The 21,124-nt window shown below is 42.0% G+C and overlaps 1 protein-coding gene across 2 annotated transcripts in view; it reads left to right on the top strand.

The window, feature by feature from the left end:
• Positions 1 to 21,124, top strand: part of prickle3 (prickle homolog 3) — a 35,734-nt gene that overhangs the window by 9,885 nt on the left and 4,725 nt on the right. The window contains exons 2-8 of one of the 2 annotated variants that reach the window (XM_074681814.1): positions 2,021 to 2,103; positions 15,858 to 16,041; positions 16,262 to 16,375; positions 17,463 to 17,600; positions 17,947 to 18,150; positions 18,785 to 18,971; positions 20,712 to 21,050. In XM_074681814.1, coding sequence (XP_074537915.1) covers positions 2,021 to 2,103; positions 15,858 to 16,041; positions 16,262 to 16,375; positions 17,463 to 17,600; positions 17,947 to 18,150; positions 18,785 to 18,971; positions 20,712 to 21,050 — 1,249 coding nt within the window. Of the gene's footprint in view, positions 1 to 2,020; positions 2,104 to 8,547; positions 8,679 to 15,857; positions 16,042 to 16,261; positions 16,376 to 17,462; positions 17,601 to 17,946; positions 18,151 to 18,784; positions 18,972 to 20,711; positions 21,051 to 21,124 lie in introns of those variants that run through there. The other variant, XM_074681815.1, reaches the window with a different exon arrangement.

The following is a 21,124-nucleotide window of genomic DNA, read 5'->3' as shown; positions in this document are numbered from 1 at the left end:
TTTTGATTGACAGGCTCTGCCAGACCTCGCCTCCCCCCGCTGAAAACATCATTTACTTCTATAGACCCAGTTAACAGTTGCAATCAAACTGACATCTATAAACGTCAATGGCAGCGAACACAGACATTTTAATATTGGCCAGTTGAAAAAAAATGTGGATTTACTAATCTTTGTGTATTCATTTGATTTGTAATGCTCTGCAATTTTCTTGTGTCCTGGAATTCAAATTCTTTATTTGGGAACCTAAAGCAGATATGAGATTAAAATATGATTAATTTGATTATTAATTCAATTTTTTTTAAATCCCCTGACAGCACTAGTTTCAAGTTTTTATTATTTTATTTCTTTTCTGACATTTTTGAATCTTGCCCCTGACAACCACACCACATTACAACTAACTAAGAAAAACTAAACTAAACTCAGCTTGAAAATCCACTTTAAAAATTAATTAAACAAAACTGCAATTGAAAATACAATAAAGATAAAAACTTGAGAAAAATGCAAATGTGCAATAACCTCTGTACTTCTGCTTTGGGATCATGTTGAAACCATAGACTGTAAAAAAAAAATGGATGTCCGCTTGCTCAGCTTGAAGCGAGGTCTCCACAAAAACTGCTCCCCCTGGTGGCTGGCTGCAGTACAGATCAAAAATTCCAGCTTTCCAGCCATTCCGGATGGGCTGTGGTCAAACTTTGGAAAATTAATACACCTCGTAGAAATGTTTCTGTCGATTGTTGTGGTGATTTGAAGATGTCATTTCACTGTCTTGTATTCAAGTCCTCTTTTTTCTGAAGATTTGTTTTCATTAGTTATACAAGGTTAAAAACGAGGCTTTAGGTAAGGTTTAACGATGATTGACAGCTGCTGTTCTCGTGTATTTTTTGGGGGGATTGTGAAATATGTCAGGAGGTAGAGTCAGGAAGTGATTAGACTCTCGAAAGAAAAAAAAATATTATTATTTTTGTCACCCAGCTCCACTCAGACTCATCGTCTCTACTGCACAGACTCTGGCTGCAACTGCTACAATGGCTGCGCCTGTGACGGGGGATTTTGGCTTCAAAACCGTACAATGATAGTTGGGAGCCACGCTGTCCACTCTATACACAGTCTATGATTGAAACATAGCCAGTTTCTAATACAAGTGGGTATGGTGATGAGAATTCTGTGGAAGCTACCCACACACCATGTACCAAACTCAGACACAAAGAGATTCATCTGAAGTGAAATTGGCGTTTGCTATGACTGCACTCGATGAATCTGTGTCCTCAGATTGAGGCCCAGGGAAACAGAAAGTGGAGACAAAGTGACTACATGGAGAGGGAAAGGGTGCAGCTCTCATCCTGTGTCTGCTTCCTTCCTCTCATCTCTAAAAAGAGGCCTGTGTCTGCAGCCTGTAGTCCACACACACACACACACACGCACACAAATACATGCCAGGTCGAGGTGAGATAGGAGGTGGTTGGTTTAGTTTCAGATTCACCGCTCAGCACTTTTGGAAAAACAGGCATTTTTGAGATTTGACTCCACTTACCCCTGCATCTCATTCTAAAACTCACAGCTTAACGTAACTGAAGCTTCATTTTGACGGACGTACATGCAAACAGGTTCACCACAGAGCTCATTCAGTGGAATTCCACACATCTCTTACTATAACTGAAGTTGCTGCAAGCAGGTTTGTTTTTTTCTGCAGCTTTTGTGCTGCAGGAGAGATTACCCGCCTGTTACTGTGCAACCTCCAGGGTTTATATCTCTGCTGTAATACATATCTAATCTATAGATAGCCCATACGCTGCTGATTTAAACCCTCTAGCGATCGACTTAAAGTGCATTCTGCCTGTGGCTTTCAAGGATACACCGCTGACTCGTTCAGTTTCAATGTTGATGTTTTTGCGGCTGTGTGTGGCAAACACTGTATGTGCTAACCATGTTGATTTAACCTTTCTGAGCCAACCCAGAAGGTGTGAGTGCTTCTCCTCGGGAAATAATATGAGCTGAAGAGAGTGTTGTGTTGTGTTTTCAGCAGGAGGAAGAGGATCCAGACAGAGGGCAGCCCTGCATGCGCTGTGGAGATCAGTGCCCCGGCTTCCGCGTCCATGGCTGGAGGTATGAACCTTCAGGCTATTTTAAAGATTAGCAGTGCTGCTTGTTACCTTGGCAGGAAATGTTTGCCTCATGCTTTCTATGACACCTTCTCCTGCTGCTGTTTGGATCTCATTCAAAACTGACTTTCTCATAGCAAGAATCTAGATACCTTATTAGCAGAGCGTGCAGCTGCAGGCAAGGACAAAACTTCTGCTTTAATCACTCAGCATGAAGACTTTTTAAACCTTTGGCACATTAAAAAGTGAATCAAATGTATGTCTTAAAACTTGACAGTAAAGGAATCAAGCTGTGTGTGCGTTTCCTACGTCCGTATAAGGACATGGTGCCTCCAATGAAAATCAGCTTAACTGTGATCTGTGTACATGTTGAGTGCAGATATACATTAAGAGACAACAAACATGACCCGGTCAGGACACTACAGATCCAAAGAGCCGATCAGCCCTCATTGACCCCAAGGACGTAAAGACTCAGAGCTGTAGACTCATGAATGCCTTTAAGCCGTGACATCTGCAGCAGAAGCAGCATTTAGAGTTCACAGGAAGACAAAAGCACAGAGTGGAAGGATTATAAGAAACATCCTGCAACATGTGTCTGAGCACTGCTGGTTTGTGCTCAGGAGGTTTTCCCCTGCTACTGTTAGACTGCTTGTTTATAAAGTTAGGACACATTCAATACAGATCAGAACAATATAACAAATCAACTGTCAACAAATCATGGAATTACTGATGCAGGAAAAAGCATCCATCAATCATTATTAAGACATCTTAACTTACAGATGCAATGAGGAGAATCTGTTTTGATTGCACTCCCTCTCTACCTTGTGGTCCGAAGTCTCGGCACACTGTTGTAAATTACTTTTAGTGAGGCGTGTGTTTGTTTTGGAATTAAATGGAGATCAAGTGATAGTGATACGGTTTGAAACGTGACATCAAGCAAACGTTGCATCAGCCGGCTATATGTAAGCCGAGTGCTCCAACGTATCTGTAGGCTAACGTGACAACAAGTAAACACTGTCAGTTTGTAAGTAGTTTTGTAGCCGTTTATGTTTAGCGTAGCTGATAGTCTGGTGCTCTAAGAGACATGTCTGTAATGAGTAATGTTAGTAAATCTTGGTTAGCTATGTTTTTCCAGTCATCTACCAAGCAGAGCTAACGTAACCTCACTCTTCATTTTATTGATAGACTCTCACGTTTGAACAGACCACTGCAGAATAACTGCTGCATGTGGGTTGGGCTGGACATTATCATAAACAGCTCAGCCCCTGTGTTGTGGAGTGATACACTCTCCTGTTTAGCTTTTTTCTGCTTTTCTGTCCTTTTTCTGTCCAATAGTTAGGTTCCAGTGTCCACCATCTCTACAAAATAAATCTCAGGAATTGTTTTTAGCAGAGAAAAACTCAGATCTCTGTGCTTTATCTCTTCTTGCTACGACACTTCATCAGCCAGCGTGATGTTGTCATTAGCATTTCCACCAAGCAGTCATTTGGTTCAGTTTGGCACGGTTTGGTACAGTTAAGCATGATCCCCTTTGCGTTTCCACAGCAAACTGTGCCCTCTTGTGGTAGGCGGCGTGTAAGTTGGATGGCGAAAGCCGCAGCTGTTAAACAATAGTGTGACGCTGTAGCTGCGCATCACAGTTTACCCGGCTAATAAATCCAACGAAGAAGACAAATGGACACAGTAAACAAAGAGCATAAATGGAAGACATGCAGCATTTTGTCCTCTCTGTGATTGACATGTAGCTCTTTGATACAAAGTGCAATCAAGCTTTGTTTCAGAGAAGTCTGTGTGACGGTGTCACACGGTAAGTAAAGATTCTTTTGACCAATCAACAGTCTGCAGTGTTGTAGCTCCACCTTCTGAGAGCGGATCGGTTCAGTCTGGCACCCATACGAAAGGGTCCCAAAAAGTGGGACGGCTGGTCTTGGATATTTGGGGATCTGTCCCGGGATAAGTCAGTGGAAATGCCACACAATACATGCCGTACCGAGATGAACCGAACTGGTCTGCTTGGTGGAAACGCGGCTATAGAGACCTAGATGTGCTGTAAATCAATCTGGTCCTAGTCGACCCGAACAGAAAAATAAGCAGTAACAATTTAAAATCACCTGTAACCAGCAATAATGGCGCTGATAATCTTGTGTTAAGGTGTAGATTATGATCAAGCAGATATCTAGAAGAGAGATTTTTTCTCCTCACAACCCCTTTAAAGTTTGCTCAGATTATTTTCTTGTTGGTGTTTCAGTTAGGATCAATTTAGTTGGTTGAATCAGGTAGACTCCAGCTCAGATTTTAAACCAGAGAAATTTGAAGCTGAATATTTGCTAAATCAGCAAATATGTTGTTGTTGTCTCAGTATTGCATCACAGTTACACAACTGAAGATCTTATTGACACATGGCGAGCTCCTCTCAGCAGAAGGATGAGTGTTTTGTGGGATGAGCATATCGTGTTTTGGAGTCAGAGAAGTCTGTGCGGCGAGATGACTTACAATTCTTTAGATTCCTGCTTTTAAAACTTACAAAAAGCCACTTCACATATCCGCCCACACGCCTCCTCCACCTGCTCGTTGAGGACTTGTTAACAGCTGTCAGACGCACAACAGTTTATTTTGTTCTGTTAAGCTGCTTCTTGCGTGCTTTTCATCTGAGCCCCCCTGATTCCTTTCTCACTCTCTCTGCTTTAGTCTCTTGGTGAATATCCAGCTGGTTGGGTCTCTCAGTCGGTCTAATCCTGTCAATCACGTTAATAAGATTAGGCCTTACTGCTGTGATAGTAACCCTCCGGATCACTTCATACCTCCCCTTTTCTCCTTTTCTAACTGCTGCTGTACGCTGCCTTAAATATTGAAGATATAAACAAAGTAAATCTACAACTTCTTGAGCTCCAGTTGTTTATATAAATGAAGATTTGAAGAGAAAACAGCTGTGGGGTTGTGAAACACTTAAGAGGTTTCATTCCTTCATGTCTCTGGTTTCCAAATTAGCAGACCTCCACAGCACAACACTGAAGTTGAAACAGGGAAAGATGAACCCATTAAACTCAGATAAAGATTTATCTCTAGTTAAACTGCTGAATTCACAGCTCCAGATGGGCACTGCGAACATGTCTGAGGTCGACTCTGAAACAGAAAGAATAAAAGAAAAGACACAGGAATGTGTACTCCATGTAACCAAACGACTGTAATTGTGTCTTTAAGCATTTTTAAGCTCCGTTCCCTCGATTCAGGTCGAGACAAAAGCTTAGAAGTTGAGAAGTAATCTAAAACACGTGTGCTCCTCCAGCCGCTCTCTGCTGAGCACATCGATCTGTTTACAGTACAGGTTTAATCTGTGTGGTGTTTAAACAAAGACTGAGCTTTATGCTATGTGTTTGGCTCCAGGACAGATTTAGTTAAAAAAGGAGAATGTCTTGTTTAAGTCTCCAGGAACATGAAAGTGATTAAATGATTGAGATTTATGGGGGTCACTCTTTCAGACCCCTGAGTCTGCTGCTAATTGCATCTCCTTTAATAACCAATTTGGACTCACACCTTCCCTGACGGAGAGGCTGATCTGAGTGACCACTGCTGCAGCTCGCTGAGAGGGAAGTGATCCATCTTCATCCTGAGGTCCCTCACTCAGAGCTCACACTGAGGCGGGGGGCAGATGGTGCTTCCGCTGCCACGCAGAGACTGAATCGAGTTACTTTTGACCCGCAGGTCCTCGCCACGCTTCACAAACTGTTCAAAGTCGCCGTCTCTATTAGTCTGGGTGGCCATGCGGCAATTACTCAGTCCCTTAATCAGTGGAGGAGTTTTAGGATGAGACCCATCTGTTTCTGAGATTCAGATCTAAAGAGGGCCTCACTTATAGATTATCACACCAGCAGCACGTTTAAAGTCAGGATTATCCTATGGCTGATATACTGGGTTCCCTACCAGCTTTTAAGAGCTCTTGAAGTCTTTATCTGTTCGGTATTTAAAGGTCTTCAGATTTTAGTGTCTTGGAGCTGTGAGTTAGAGAATAAACTCAAAGGCATCCCTCTTTTAATCTGGTTCATAATTAAAATAAAAGTTACTTAACGTTGAAGAGATAAAGGCAGTAAGACAACCCTGACATTAAGGACACTACAGTCAGAAATATTGACATACTTGTCCGACAGATCTAAAAATATATAAGTTACAGACTCACTACCATCATCAAACACTTGTCCATATGTAATGATAAGCCGCGTTTCCACCAAGCAGACCGGTTCAGTTCGTCTCAGCACGGCACGGCATGCATTTTGTGGCGTTTCCTCTGACTTATCCCTGGACAGATCCCAAAAAGACTGAGACGAGCCGTCCCACTTTTTGGGACCCTTTCATATGGGTGCCACACTGAACCGATCCGATCTCGGAAGGTGGCGCTACATGTATCAAAGAGCTACATGCCAATCACAGAGAGGACAAAATGCTGCATGTCTTCCATCGATACTCTTTGTTTACTGTGTCGGGTTTTCCTTCTTCAATGGATTTATTAGAGGGGTAAACTGTGTCGCGCTGCTACGGCGTCACACTAGCTGCGGCTTCCAGCATCCGGCTTACATGCCACCTACCATGAGAGAGCACAATTTGATTCAACCAAACCGTGCCAAATGGTACTGAACCAAACCGGACTGCTATGTGGAAACGCGGCTGTAGTAGCCCTTGTAGTGTTTTATATTTTGGATCCCTCATTGACTTTGGGCTTAATTTGAATTAAACCACTGAGAAAGTTGAAGGTCAATATTCATTACTAACATACAAGTTCAATATTAACAAATTTTTCATTCATTTATTTTATTTAACCTTTATTTAACAAGGTTGGTCCCATTAAGATTAAAACCCTCTTTTTCAACAGAGACCTCGCTAAGACAGGCAGCAGCAAAAACACAAAGTTACGGACAGGAAGCACAAAAAAGACAAAGCAGAGTCATTAAAAACACAAGATAATGGATTAAAACCACTTTCTGGGAAACAACTATTCAAACAACCAAGAGCCAAAACACTGGCATCTTATAGAGCCAGCCTCCATCTCTTTTATTTTAGATTTAAAAACATTTAAGGACACCAGCTTTTTGAGCTTTAAGTCATTCTGCAACTGGTTTCAAGATGACGGTGCAGAGTATCTAGGAGCCCTTTTCCCAATTTCTGTCCAACAGCCTAATAAGATCCCAAAATATTTGGGCTGGGACGATGTGCTTTTCTCCCGTTTTGATTTTTTTAATGACTTTTTGGTTGATGATTGGAATCAATTTGTGATTCTTTACATTTTCCAATTTTGTAATTTTTTGTTGTTTTTTTAATACCAGACCATGTGAAAAAGTTGAATGATGATAATAATGATGTCTACAGACTAAATCAGGAGCCATATTTTCCACCCAAAAATGCACAGGGATCTGACATCTCAACTTTTTTCCAACCAAGCTTATAAACATAGACTAAAATGAATGATGAAAATTTGATAAAGAAAAAAAACAATTTAAAAAAAAAAAAAAAAAAAAAAAAAATTAAAGAAATAGTCCCGATTTAAAAATGTTAAACAAGAAATCCTGATACTGAAAAATTTCCCCCCACCCCTTACAAATATACATATATGTCAATTAACATCATTGTTTGAACTACATCCAGCTTTACGTTATTGCCATCACTACTTGTATCAACTGTCAACAACACTAGCATGGCAACAGTGGGGGAGGATTCTAGAGATTCTGAGATTTGGGTTTTCAAATACACTAATCTGAGTTAGGGTCAGCTTCAGCAAACCATCAGAGGTAAAATATAAAGCCTGAAAATGACGTTACACCACATCTTAACCTATACATTTGCCTAATATAACATGAAAAAAAGTGAATTTTTACGAATCAGATCACACCATGTCTTCCCTACAACGAGCTGTTCGATCAGAGTCAGATGAGCTGGTTTGAATCCAGAGATGTGTCGTGACTTCAGTGAGTCTTGAAAGTCACGCTGCCTGCTGGATATCCCACCAGAGACACTTTGTCGTCATCTCGATCGTAGAGAATGACAAATCACCGCACAGCACGGCATTGCTCACAAGCTCCAGATCTGCTCCTCTTCTCCCGGTGATTAATAACTGCATCTGAGCAACAATTGTCCATCTGTTATGAATCACAAACAGCAGACTGGTCGGAGGAGAGGAGTCACAGTGAGTTTACTATTCATGTCACTGAGACTCCTCTGCTTCATATTTTTAAGAGGTCTGTTTGTAAATCAGTTTTTTCTAATCAAGATAACTAACTTTGCTGCTTTGTAACTTTATTTCTAAAGATCACGTGTGTGAGTGTTTGTATCGTTGAATTCAGCGTGGCGGAGCCTTTTGTCCGAGCCCACTGTCAGCACGGAGGAGGGTGGGAGTCGGGGGTGGAGGGGGACATTAAAAAGAGGCGAGCAGACAGATAAATCAGCACATGGACGAGAGCTGCCTGACAGCATCCTGCTCCCACTGACAGACAGGCTGACAGGCAGACAGTGAAGCAGCACATTGGATCAAACACCTTTACAAGTCTGGATGGACCTGGAGGCCGAGCTGGACTGATGTCATGATTTCAGCAGGTACTGAAGAAACTGTGTTTTCCTCTCTGGCTGGATTAGAGGGACAGGAAACTCAAACAGTCGTTAAGGGTTTAGAGACGTGGGGGACTGAGGGTGAGTGTGTTTGGGTTGTCTTTGCCTTTGATAGCCTGACTTTGTGATGTTTTGTACACATATCTGAGCAGACTCTAGGAGAGAAACATGATGTCGTGTGCAGCTGTGTTATTACTCACTTCTTCCTTACTGTCTATAACTCATCTCTGCGAAGGTGGAGGAGACTTGATATTTTCAGACAGATGTCATTTTATTTACAGGAACTCAACACTGCAGGTGAAACTCTGTTTAAACAACTCTAAGTTTAGCACAGTGAGGAGTTTTTAACTGCTTGTTAAACAGTTTATGAATTAATATTGATGCATCTTTGTGAGCAAACGGGAGCATAAACAGTTTCTGTATAATAACTTTCAAAGCCTGAAACCCCTCTAAGGGTTAGATAGTTAACAGCACGCGAAGGAAGCTGCCTTTGTTGACATTTTCAAGGACAAATATTTACAGTTAGGGACACGTCTGACTGTAAAAAGAGCACAATAAGATGTTTTGTTGGAGAAGTCTTCCCCTGTGTGGAATACAATCTCCGACTTTACCTAAAATTTACACAAACCAGCACACAGCACTTTTAAAAACATCTGCAAGTTGATTTCTTCTTATTCAGTTTGTTATCTACACTTGGGTTGTCTCTTACTGTGCAGTTTCAGTAACAATATTTGTTGATATTAGGACTAAACATCATCTGTTTGGTGCTTTTTGGTTGAAATTTGGCATAACTGTTTGTGAATTCAGCTGTGTAACTTTATTCACTCCTGCACATTGATGTTTCCTAATATTTCGGACAGTCTAGTTTTGATCCTTGTGGATGTTACAAAAGTTCAATCAATCCATCAGTCTGTAACGACCTATTAACTATTAAACAGTTACAGCAACAGAAGTGCTGCAGAGTACAATGGTTTGTCAAGCGACGTTTGGGTGTTAACCACCAGAGAACATATTTTTTGGCTTAATAACACCAAGTTGACAGATGAGAAATGACCCCCAGGTTCGTGAAAAATCAGTGAGTGGATGGCAGACATCAGCAAGTGGACAGACGTTTTTAGTGGAGAAATCCAGTGTCTGTCACAGAGTAGAGTTTAAACACACAAATCACTCAATGCTTATGACTGCATTATCTGTGGACACTAACCAGACTGTGGTACCCAGACTTGGGTCATAAAGTCCAAAAGAGTAAAAATTACGCCAGCTATACATGTGCCTGGCATCAATGCTTTCTTCCTCTCTTGTTTTTTAACCGTAGTTAGCTCTCAGATGAGCTGTAGCTACCACATAGTGGAGTTCTGCTACAGTTAAACCAGTCCTCTAAAAATAACAATAATGTGTATTGATAAACATTCTGCAAGGAGCTTTAGGTTTTACCAATTTTGGCACCCCCTATGGGCAAATTAATTATGTACATTGTATCAGTCGCGAAGTCCTGTTTTATTACTGATCAAGAATCTTTGCTACAAAAATGAAACAAAAAAACTGCCTCATCTAAGCCTGGCATCTACCCAACAGCAGTAGTTTCAGGCATTGAAAATAGATGTTAAGAAAAAAATCTATCTGTATGCTGATGATCTGTTTGTTTCTGTCATAAGGAGGTATCGGTGTCAGGAAAACCTTATAGGATCTTTAAGATGAGACAGTGGTTGTATGGACTTTTTGAGTTTATGACTGTTTGAGTAGTGAATAATGATGACTCAGGCCTGATGATTCAAACTATAACCATGATTCATCACGTCAGGCCTGTGATCTCCTTTCTAAGTTTAAAACTAGCACAAAAACGCTGCACATGAGCAGCTCCTCTTGCCTCCCAAGAGGGACATCTAAAGTTTGTCCTTTTTTCATTTACTTATTTCTAACGAGGGCTGAACAAATCAAAACTTACATCGCAATGTAATCGAATGCAGTTTTCAAATCGCAAAGGCTACAAAAAAAAAGGTAGAGATTTTTTTTTTAAGTTGCAAACACACAGACCTGAGGTGAATATGATAACTTGTGATTGTTCTTTGTCAAGACCAGCAAAAATATTAAATGACCATAAGGCTTGAAGTTAAACCAAGCAGCCAATATTCTGCTGTGATTGCAATAGTACAACAAAGATATGTTATTCTTATCATTTCATGCATCATGAATAATGCAGAACATAACCCCCCTCCCCCTCGAAGGAAAACATAAAAGAATTGCATGTCATATTGGTCCAAAAATTGCAATTTGATTATTTTCCAAAATTTTTTAGCCCTATTTTCTGCAAAAAAAAAAACCTTGCAAAAATGTGTCTCGATCTCAAAATACGTCTCTCATCTTTTTGTTTCCTAGAAGTAAGCACAGTTTAAAGTCAGGTTTAGGCTTTGTTTAACATATTCAAGTCCCTCACAGATCCACATGTTGATTTTTCTGCTTACCAAAAATCTTTGAATCACTTCAGAGCAGTTTGGGGAACGTTTACTAATTACAAGACTGAAAACTGTCCATACACGTGCACTGAAAAATTCAAATATCTGATTGAATTTTCTCCTCAGCAGGAACTTTCTTTTAACGTCTCTGACCTGTCAGCACCCGGTTTGTGCACAGCCAGAGGGGATAAAGCCTGGTTGCATTACATCAGCGGCTGTGACTCAAATAATTGAGCGGGACAGAGCTCGGCGCAGCGGGGCTCGCTAAATTGCAGTGTTGAGATGCCCTTCAGAAATGTGCTGCTTTCAAGTTTCGCTGAAGTCAGGCGTTTTAACAACCACCTGCCAACGACAGAGGAGTGGAGACGGCGGTGTGTGTTTTTTTCTGTGTCATACAGCAGGCTGTACTTTTGGTGTGCTGATCTGCTCGTTAGTGGGCTCAGCATGTGTTGTCTTTAGGATACAGGGTGAAGTCTCTGGTTGAGGGTCATGACATGAGACTTGACTTCTTCATACTTTCAAAACCCCAGATTGATCCAAAATTGGTACTTTGTCGTCCCTGAATAACTTCAGGTTGCAAACTCTCTCATCCTGTGGAGGCCGGGGATGACGCTGAGAGTGGGTGGGTGCTGGGGTGACACTGGGTGAAACACGGTTTATTTGCCATCTGTCCCACTCCCGCACACAAAAATGTGAGCACTCACACATTCATCCGGGGTGAAATTCATGCCAATAAGGCTTATCCTAAGCTGTTTACTATTATTTATATTGCTTCTACCAACAAAGTAACAACTAGTGTACACAGAGCCAACACGTGGAAGCAGGACAGCTGCATATGAAAAGCAGACTGTTCTGTGTCCAAAAGAAAATAAAGGGATTCCGTAGTTTTTCATGGGTTTGTTAACTTTTTAATACCTTCCTTCTGCTGAGTAACACTTTCAATCTGTCCGGTAGATTAACGGGCTCCGCTAACATTTCAAAGAAGGTCTTCTGAGGCGATTGATTAGAAGAGGAGCTGTCATGCACTTCCTGAGCAGTTGTGTGTGTGTTCTTGTGTGTGTGTGTGTGTTCTTGTGTTTGCTCGCTCTTTGCTTGGGCGGGGGTTGGGCGCTGGAATAAAGCAGCTTTGTGCCTTGTGAACTTGAGCCACAAGTGCCAGCTGGCAGGCTGTTATGCAATCCCAGCAGAGATGTACACTTGCAATACGCGCTACATATGGCTGCATTGTCGCATCAAGACACACACACATGACACCCACACCTCACTGTAACCCTGGGGCGCCTGGCTCTGGCTTTACACAGTCACACCTCACAGCAGCACAATGAATGTAGCAAAGAGTCCCGGGACAAGACGGGGTGTAATGTGAAGCTGAGAGAGATTATTTCTGCTATCTTCACCTCACTCTCTTAACAGCCTCCAGATTGACAGCCAGATTATATCCGTGACCTCATTTCCTGTGTTTGCTAGTAGCTTGTTTGGGTGTGAGGATGCAGAAGTAGTGAGATGTCACAGTAATGTGGGCATTAACCAGAAAGTCTGATCCTCAACATCTGTGGACAGATTGATTTCACTTGTTTAGGCTTCACACGCACATCGCACAGACTTTTCACTCTATAGTCGATCTTTTTCTGATTCAGGTAGAAGACCCCAAACTGTTTCCAGTATTCCCTGAAATGTACAGCACTTACAGCTATCAACAATTATGCATAAACCCGTCAAACTGATACATCATTTCTTACCCCTTAAGGCTCTGTTTTTCCTCTTTACAGGAAAAAGACAGATAATGTTGACTTTTTTTCAAAGTGAAAGAGAAATAACTGGTTTTAGGCAAACAAGAGTGACATGTTAGAGCGAAGTGTGATGAGTTTCAGCAAGTGAGGCGTCAGTTCAGTGTTTTTTTCTACTGAAGATAAGTTCAAAGACAAAATACACTGATCTCTCATTGGTTTGATTTAAGTCTTGTAAAGTCAAATTAAAAACAATTAAAGCAGTTTAATGTTGAAACTCAGGCTGACCCTTACACCTTTCAAGAGCTTTCTGCTTTTATGCTCCAGGGTTAAAGATCCCATGTTATGCTCCTTTTCTGCAGTTTAATATCATTGATGTCTAGTAACATGTTTTGGTCCAAAAAGCCAATAAATCAAGCACAGCAGCATTGTTTCCAGGCTCTCATAGCCCCTCTGTTCAGAACGGTCTAGTGGTTTAGTGGGCGTGACCTTCATATGTAAATGAGCCACCGCTGATACCGCCCCGCTCTTCTGTGTCACTGAGAGCGGCACCACGAGCTCTGAGCTCACAATGTTTAGAAAACAGCGAAGCTCGTTTACCGTAACTTTACAGGCTAAAACAACAGGCTGGCCGCAGCTAAAGTTAGCATCCTGAAGCTAACACAGAGATAGGGGGGGACACTGAGGAAAAGCTCTTACATCTGCTCCACAGCACACAGCATTTAAAATACTCACATTTCCAGGGCCCGAGGTTTGTTGGAGGATGGTTGGTAATGCACCTGGATTCAGGACCAGTCTATTCACTAGCCCTCTGTTGGACTGTCCAAAGTTGGAAAAGCAGTCGGCCATGAAGTGACTAGCACACACATGCACAGTTTTACCGTAGCTGGCACATTTCCTTGACAAATGAACTCTAACCACTTAGTCTTGTCTTCTTCCGAGATGGGAAGCTTGTGCATGGAACTATGTGGCTGTTTACAGCCAAAAACAGAGCAGTGATGGCTCTTCAACTTTGGCATTCTCCTCCCCGCTGCTGCTAGAGAGGAGTGGGTGGGGAGGGGGTTCGGGGGTGTCTGCTCCGGTGGACCAATCAGGTCAGACTTGCTCCTGATTGGTCAAAAAAGGGAATCGCTGACGTCGGCAAATCCCTAAAATCCAAATAGCTTGTTTTAACGTCAGGATTTTACATTCGCAAGCACTACTAAGTACAGGTTTTGTCATTAAATATCACATTTTGTGGCCTGGGAGGAAAGCCAAAGACCCACAAATTTCACTAATAGACTTAATAAAGTGATTTTTGCATAATATGGGACCTTTAACAAAGAATACCAATTTTAATAACGTACAACAAAAAATCCTGATACACATTTATTTGCTTCAAAACAAACACACACCCCAGCAAAAGTCACTTCCTCACGACGATGGGTGACAGTGCAGGTGTTAAACAGAGTCTATCACAAAAACCCAAGCTTTTCCAGATAATCCTCACAGCACCTTTCAGTAGAGGCAGAGAGCCTGGCTGGCTGCATTGGCAGAGCATTTTAGTAAGTTAGTATTTATATGCTTTCAATCCCTTAAGGGTAGATTCAGTGTTCCCACCCTACACACACACACACACACAGGCTGAAATATACACTCAAACATGCAGAAGCAGGTTTCTTTGAGCTTGCACTGATGTACCTAAAGAGCGCCCTTGGGTAGTTGAGAGTTCAGTCTATTGGCAGCACCCAGGAAGTGAACCAGGATTTGAACCAGCCACTTTCCAGTTCCCAAACACATTCCTACTAAGTGAGCTCCTGCTGCTGAAACTGAACCTGAGAGTTTGATCATGTCAGGCTCCTCTGTGTGCTCAGACTGCTGTAGAGTAGCGACACCTCTTATATCCACAGAGGGTTAATCGTAGCGGCTGTTAAATAAATAATAACACAAATAAAGCCTCTTTTTTATTTGCTGTAGTACACTTAGTATCAGCCCACACCCAAGTCTAGGATCATGATGATGATAAAACTGGAGTATCTAAACGTTTCTCTTGTCAACAGAAGTTTCCGTTATTGGTTACTAGTGAAGCTCAGTTAGTAACAGAGGCTACAGGCCTCACCACACTGGTTTGGGAGTCCTGGTCCCAATTTGCAGCCAGGATTTCATGCATGTCATCCCCCACTTTCTCTGTTGCCCCCATATTTTCATGTCTCTCTTTTAAGGCAGCACATCCCAAATAACCTTCAAAAAGGACATTTGATACATACATTTGAAGGTTTTGGTTGGTTTTAATAATCCAGTACCGTGGTCTCAAACCTTTTTTGCGCTGCAGACTGGTTTGATGTCAACAAAATTTCCACGGACCGCCACTTCTTCTGTCCTCTCACTGGTTCTTGTACCCTGCCTAAAGAAACTTTCCAAAGATGTTTGTTTTTTGTCCATTTTGCTAGCTTGGGGGTTTGGAGTCAAGAATGAGTCATTTTTTAAATTTTAACATTGATCAGAATCAGAGAATAAATCAAACTGAAAGAATGTAAGTTGAGAATTTTTCATGTGTGGCCTGGTACCGGTCCACAGCCTGGAGGTAGGGGACCACTGATCTAGAGGATATATTTTTTCCATGGGGTGTCAACTGTCGTTGATTTTTGGCTGCTAGTTAACCTCAAGAATGTGTGTGGGCGTGTTCGTGACATAATGTCTCCAAACACAACGTGCGATCATAAATTACGTTGTTACAACACGTGGGAGTGCCTGCGTGACTGTGGCGTGTCCCTCTACTGTTTGTGGTTATTGTTGTTTTCTGCCTGCACAGATGAACTAAAATCCGGACTACGCTTCAGACCCAAACTCTGCTGTTTGCACCTGAGTACCTGAAGCACCAGGAGAACCTGCCTGAGACTTTCCCTGAACTGTCTGACATTTGATCAGCTTTAGCCTCTGCTGTAAATCATTTTTTAAAAAAAAAGACCCCAGGGATGAAGCCCATAGATTTCCTCTTGTCTCCTCAGGAAGATCTGCGTGCACTGCAAGTGTGTGCGAGAGGAGCACGCCGTGCGCTCAGTGCCGGGCCAGCTGGAGAAGATGATGACGAAGCTGGTATCAGACTTCCAGAGACACTCCATCTCCGATGACGACTCGGGGTGCGCCTCAGAGGAGTACGCATGGGTCCCACCTGGACTCAAGCCTGAACAGGTAACAAACAAGCACAAGATGGGACAAAACTGAGTGCTAGACAGGAACGTATCATATGTGTGTTTAAACCCACACTTAAACAATATTATAACCCTGGGAAAAACACATTCAGTTTTTGATTTATGGCAGTAATTTGATAAATTGCTCTGTAAATACATTAAGTGTTCCCTGAACTCTGTTATTTAGGCCTCTTTGTGAGCACACTTGTCTCCTCGTGCAGGTTTACCAGTACTTCAGCTGCCTGCCGGAGGACAGAGTGCCTTATGTGAACAGTCCAGGAGAGAGATACCGGATCAAACAGCTGCTGCACCAGCTCCCTGCCCACGACAGCGAGGTAACATCACTGTAACTCGGACTCTGGATGGTCTAATGTTTTGCTTCAATATCCATCCTCCAGCCTGATCTGATCGCTCTATTTACATTAAACCCCGTTATTATAATCGATTCTGAGTTTTATAAACAGCAGCATCACTGGTTCCCAAAATCTGCCCAAAGGCTCCTTTTATAACTTTGTTTTTACGTCAGGGAAAAATATTTATATCGACCCACTTTGAGATATACTCAGTACAATAACAATGTCACTCTGTCCTATTTTTATATCGTTAGAGTTTATGGGAATCATAATATGACGTAATATGACATGTATTAGGCTCTTAATGCCGGAAGAATGCAGCTTTAAATCCTTCCCCTTTTATTTTTATGGCTCAGATTTTCTTTTTCACTCCGTACAACGTCTACGTCTTTATTTACCAATCTAATTTCTTTGACCAGGTTTGAGCTCACTGTTTCTCTTAGTTTTCAAATTGGTTGTAAAATATTCTACTTTGGTTGGATTTATTTGCAGCCTCTGGCTCCATCAGTGCTTCTCCTTCTTTCTTTCCTTTTTAACTTTAGTAGGTCACGCACAGGTAAAACGTCAATCAGCCAACCTGAGTTCTGATGATACTAAATAGAGAAAAGTCTCTGATGAACTGTTTGCGATATTTCATTTAAAATAAATGTGGGATTCTATGATTACCAATAAATTAAACTAACTAAAAAGGTCTGACAGTTATCACAAAAAGATAGGGAACAAGGATTAGCTTGTGACCTCCTCCTTCCTGCCCAGATGCAAACACTGTATAAGATGCATGTTTTTTATTTTCCTATAACACACTGTGTCTGGTTTCATAAAGCGCCTTTTTCCTCACCATTTTTAAATGTATCTTTCCTCAAAAGCTCAAATTCATCTTTACTGTTGTAACTATTAACTTCATTCTTCTGTTTCTATGGTTAACTGTGCAGCTTTTCATGTTTTTTCCAGTTGTTATTTTCCCTTAAACCTTGACAGGACGTTCAAGACCTAAAGGCAGGTCATTGTGCTGAATACAGAGGATAAAAAAGCTTCAGAAATCATCTGTCTGATCTCCTGTTTCTTGCAGCCTCAGTACTGTAACTCTCTGGACGACGAGGAGAAAAAGGAGCTGCGTTTGTTTAGTCAGCAGAGGAAAAGAGAAAACCTGGGCCGAGGCGTCGTCAGACTCTTCCCAGTGACGATGACTGGAGCCATCTGCCAGCAGGTAGGGCAGCATTTTTATTTTATGTGCACGGTGACTCCTTCAAAGGGCCGGCCAACATATAGCTCAAAAACAACAACACTGTTGTTTAATGTTGAATCGTGACAGTGGAAGCTGATAAAACAGATGCAGGAGGTTTTCTTTACATTAAACAGCAGCAGGTTCAACTGCAAGTATGTGCAGGCACGGCTCAGGGGCCACAGCACACAGAGGTTTAATGATTACAGGGGCCGTGGGAGCAAATTGCTGTGCGACCTGCAGAGTTCACCATTTGTCAAAGAATAAACCTCCTCACTTCCTTCCCTCTGCACCTCACCCCCACTCACCCCGACTCAATCTGTTTTTCCAGTGTGGCAGGCAGATCTGCGGCGGAGACATCGCCGTGTTTGCCAGTCGTGCAGGACACGGCAGCTGCTGGCATCCGCAGTGTTTCAAGTGCGCCTCCTGCAGCGAGCTGCTCGTCGATCTGATTTACTTCTACCAGGACGGACAGATCTACTGCGGGCGGCACCACGCTGAGAGGCTCAAACCGCGCTGTCAGGCCTGTGACGAGGTGACTTCAACTCAGAAACCCTTGACCTGTGTAACAAGCTTTTGTGTGCAGCTGTGTTTTCAGCAGGTCAGAAAAGCTAACACTAAAGCTGTGACGTTTCACAGCTTCAGTGTTACCTCTGGGTTTTCTTTCCCCCTCTGCCTGTACTTATTAAGTTCTACATTAGATTTTTAAGTGTCTTTAATTACACTGAGCATGAAACTTTGTAAGACATGAGCCTTTTTGTTCACAGTAATCCTCAGTGAAAGGTTCTCTGATGACTCATCAGGCTCTTTATGATGTTTTAACATTTCTAGTTCATAATGTTTCTCTTATCTCTGCAAAGTGCACGAAGAGATGTTTTCAAATTTGCATTTTTTTCTTTTTTGAATGGCCTCTCACTGTGACTTAAGAGATTATTTGATGTACTTCACTAATGGATCCGATTGGGCTGACCTACAAGAGTTCTCTGGACACGGCTTAGCCTGCAGCACGGCACTGATAGCGTCTGTCTTTCCCCATCTTGTTAACCCAAATCCTCAGTCCTCACTTTAACGACCACAATTTGTTTACATCCATGAAACCATGGCTGCTGTGCTGACCGACTCTGTGTCTGTCAGTCTGTGTGACTCTTCCTGTCCTCTCTCAATCCCAGATTATTCTGGCAGATGAATGTACAGAGGCAGAGGGAAGATACTGGCACATGAAGCACTTCTGTTGTTTTGAGTGTGAGGCCGCGCTGGGCGGGCAGAGGTACATCATGAGAGAGAGTCGACCGTACTGCTGCTCCTGCTACGAGTCCATGTATGCCGAGTACTGCGACACCTGTGGGGATCACATAGGTACTGAATCATGTCTCAATAATCACAGTTAGTGTTGTACCTGTCCAGTCTACAGATGTTTACAGGCAGAAGGAGAATTTTAACTATCCTGTGATTACACTTTTCTATAGAGGGATTATCAGTGTACGTCCTCATAAAGATGCGCCTACATTTTGACCGCAGAAGCAGCTTTTAGCTCCATTCACTCAGACAAGATAGCATTTTTTAAACACTAAATTCAACCTGTCATCAGCATAAAATGTACGGTTGTTCTGTGGTCAGTTTTTAGAAACGTTACTATACAACAGAGGCAACGTCTATTAAATTTTGACCGTCACAGAGCAACTGGTGTTTTGGAGTTAATGGCAACCATGCTAACTGGCGACTCTCAGCCAACAGTATCAGTGATTAACGGCCGAGAGTCACCATTCAACAGGGTCACACTTTACACTGTAACACCAGCGACAATTACCTCTTTCCAAAGGTTTCCAAAGGTTACCTACCACATCCAGCATTGTTGATAAACAAATAATCCCTATATAAGGTCACCTTTCAGCTCTAAAAGCACTAAAAAAAATAATTCAATGTGTTCATCAATATTTTGAATTTTGAGAAACTTCCCTTTCTGAAACAAGCTGAATGTTATCACAGCTGTTTTCTATCAGTTTGTCATCCATGTTCATTTTCAGAGAACAGGGCAGTGCACGGTCAAAAACAGGAACTAGAGAGTGGAATCAAACAGCAGCACCAACGCCTGCAGCTTTAAAGGACACAGCTTCTCTACACAATCGCAGGATTTAAGATAAACCAGCACCCCAGATTGTCATTCATTATCTGTTTGTTCATCAGCCTCCAGATGGGTGTCTCAGAAATGATAAATACCTCCAGCAGCACTTACATCTGCTAACATGTGCCGTTAAGTACTGTTTACATACAGATCTTTAATGCTAAGTAATAAACTAACTTATTTATAAACTAAATTAGTTAAATGTGGGATTTTTTTTATAAGGAGGAAATAGAATTAAAGCCTCTTAACTTTGCAGCTTTTGGTTAACATGTTCATCAACTGACCAATAAAGAGACAGTGTGTGAATTATTGTCCTTACGTGACATGCTGTGAGGATATCAATACTTTTTTTAAAGGAAAGATCCCCTAAAAACAGCATTAATTTATTTAAACGTATGTTTTAACAGGAAGTGTTGCCTTTCACTTTCTCATCTGCACCTCGCACTGTATTTGATGCAAACTCTTATTGTCTGGAGTTGTTAAATTAGAGCCTGAGTTGATGTCTGCTTGTCAATACCATAAAAAGGAAGAAAGTACATCAAAACAATATATGACAGGTCGGATCTTTTAAATTCATGTCACTCCTTAAGATCTGACAGAAGAGTTTAATATAAAACCTCTGGATTAAGGTATCAATCCTGTGTAAAGAGCAGGTAAGAACAGGTGTTGAATAATCTTCTGGAAATTTTGATTGAGCCCATTTTATGTAGATTATCTGCAGGTCTAAGCATGAAAATTATCTTTCAATCTTTAATCTTTCTTTCTGATAAAGTTCCCCCAAGCATGAAAAAGTTTAGGTGTTACGCTGCCTCCTACAGGCAGAGAACTTTCTCATAAATGCTGAAGTTAAAGTAAACAATTTGAGCTAGAAGAGATGAGATGCAGAATTTACACTTTTCTGACAACAGAAGAAGAGATTTAACTCAATCCACCTTCAATTCTGCAGCTTAAACTCAATTTTGTATTTGCTTCAGGTATTGATCAGGGTCAGATGACCTACGAGGGTCAGCACTGGCACGCTGTGGAGGCATGTTTCTGCTGCGCCCGCTGTCGTCTCCCTCTGCTTGGACGTCCGTTCCTTCCTCGAGCCGGTCTCATCTACTGCTCCAGACCCTGCTCTCTGGGCGAAGACCCAAACAACTCAGACTCGTGTGACTCAGCGCTGCAGGGCAGAACGTCTCAGCACAGGCGTGGAGGGACAGCAGAGAAACAGCTGCAGCTCAAGTGCAGTTCTCCACTGCAGCCACCAGAGGGCATCAAACCCCCTATCACTCCTGGAAAAGACTACATCAACTCTGCAGTGGAGAACAGAGGTGATGAAGCAAAGCTGGAGGAAAACTTTTGCAGTTTTGACACTTTTTGAAAACTTATCTCACTCATTTGATTT

The sequence above is a fragment of the Halichoeres trimaculatus genome, unplaced genomic scaffold, assembly GCF_033239565.1.
Source record: "Halichoeres trimaculatus isolate MK-OKI-2021-1 unplaced genomic scaffold, fHalTri1.1 fHalTri1_scaffold_11, whole genome shotgun sequence".
Taxonomy (NCBI): domain Eukaryota; kingdom Metazoa; phylum Chordata; class Actinopteri; order Labriformes; family Labridae; genus Halichoeres; species Halichoeres trimaculatus.
Note: the sequence above shows the minus strand (reverse complement) of the source record. Positions and strands in the feature narration are given on the sequence as shown.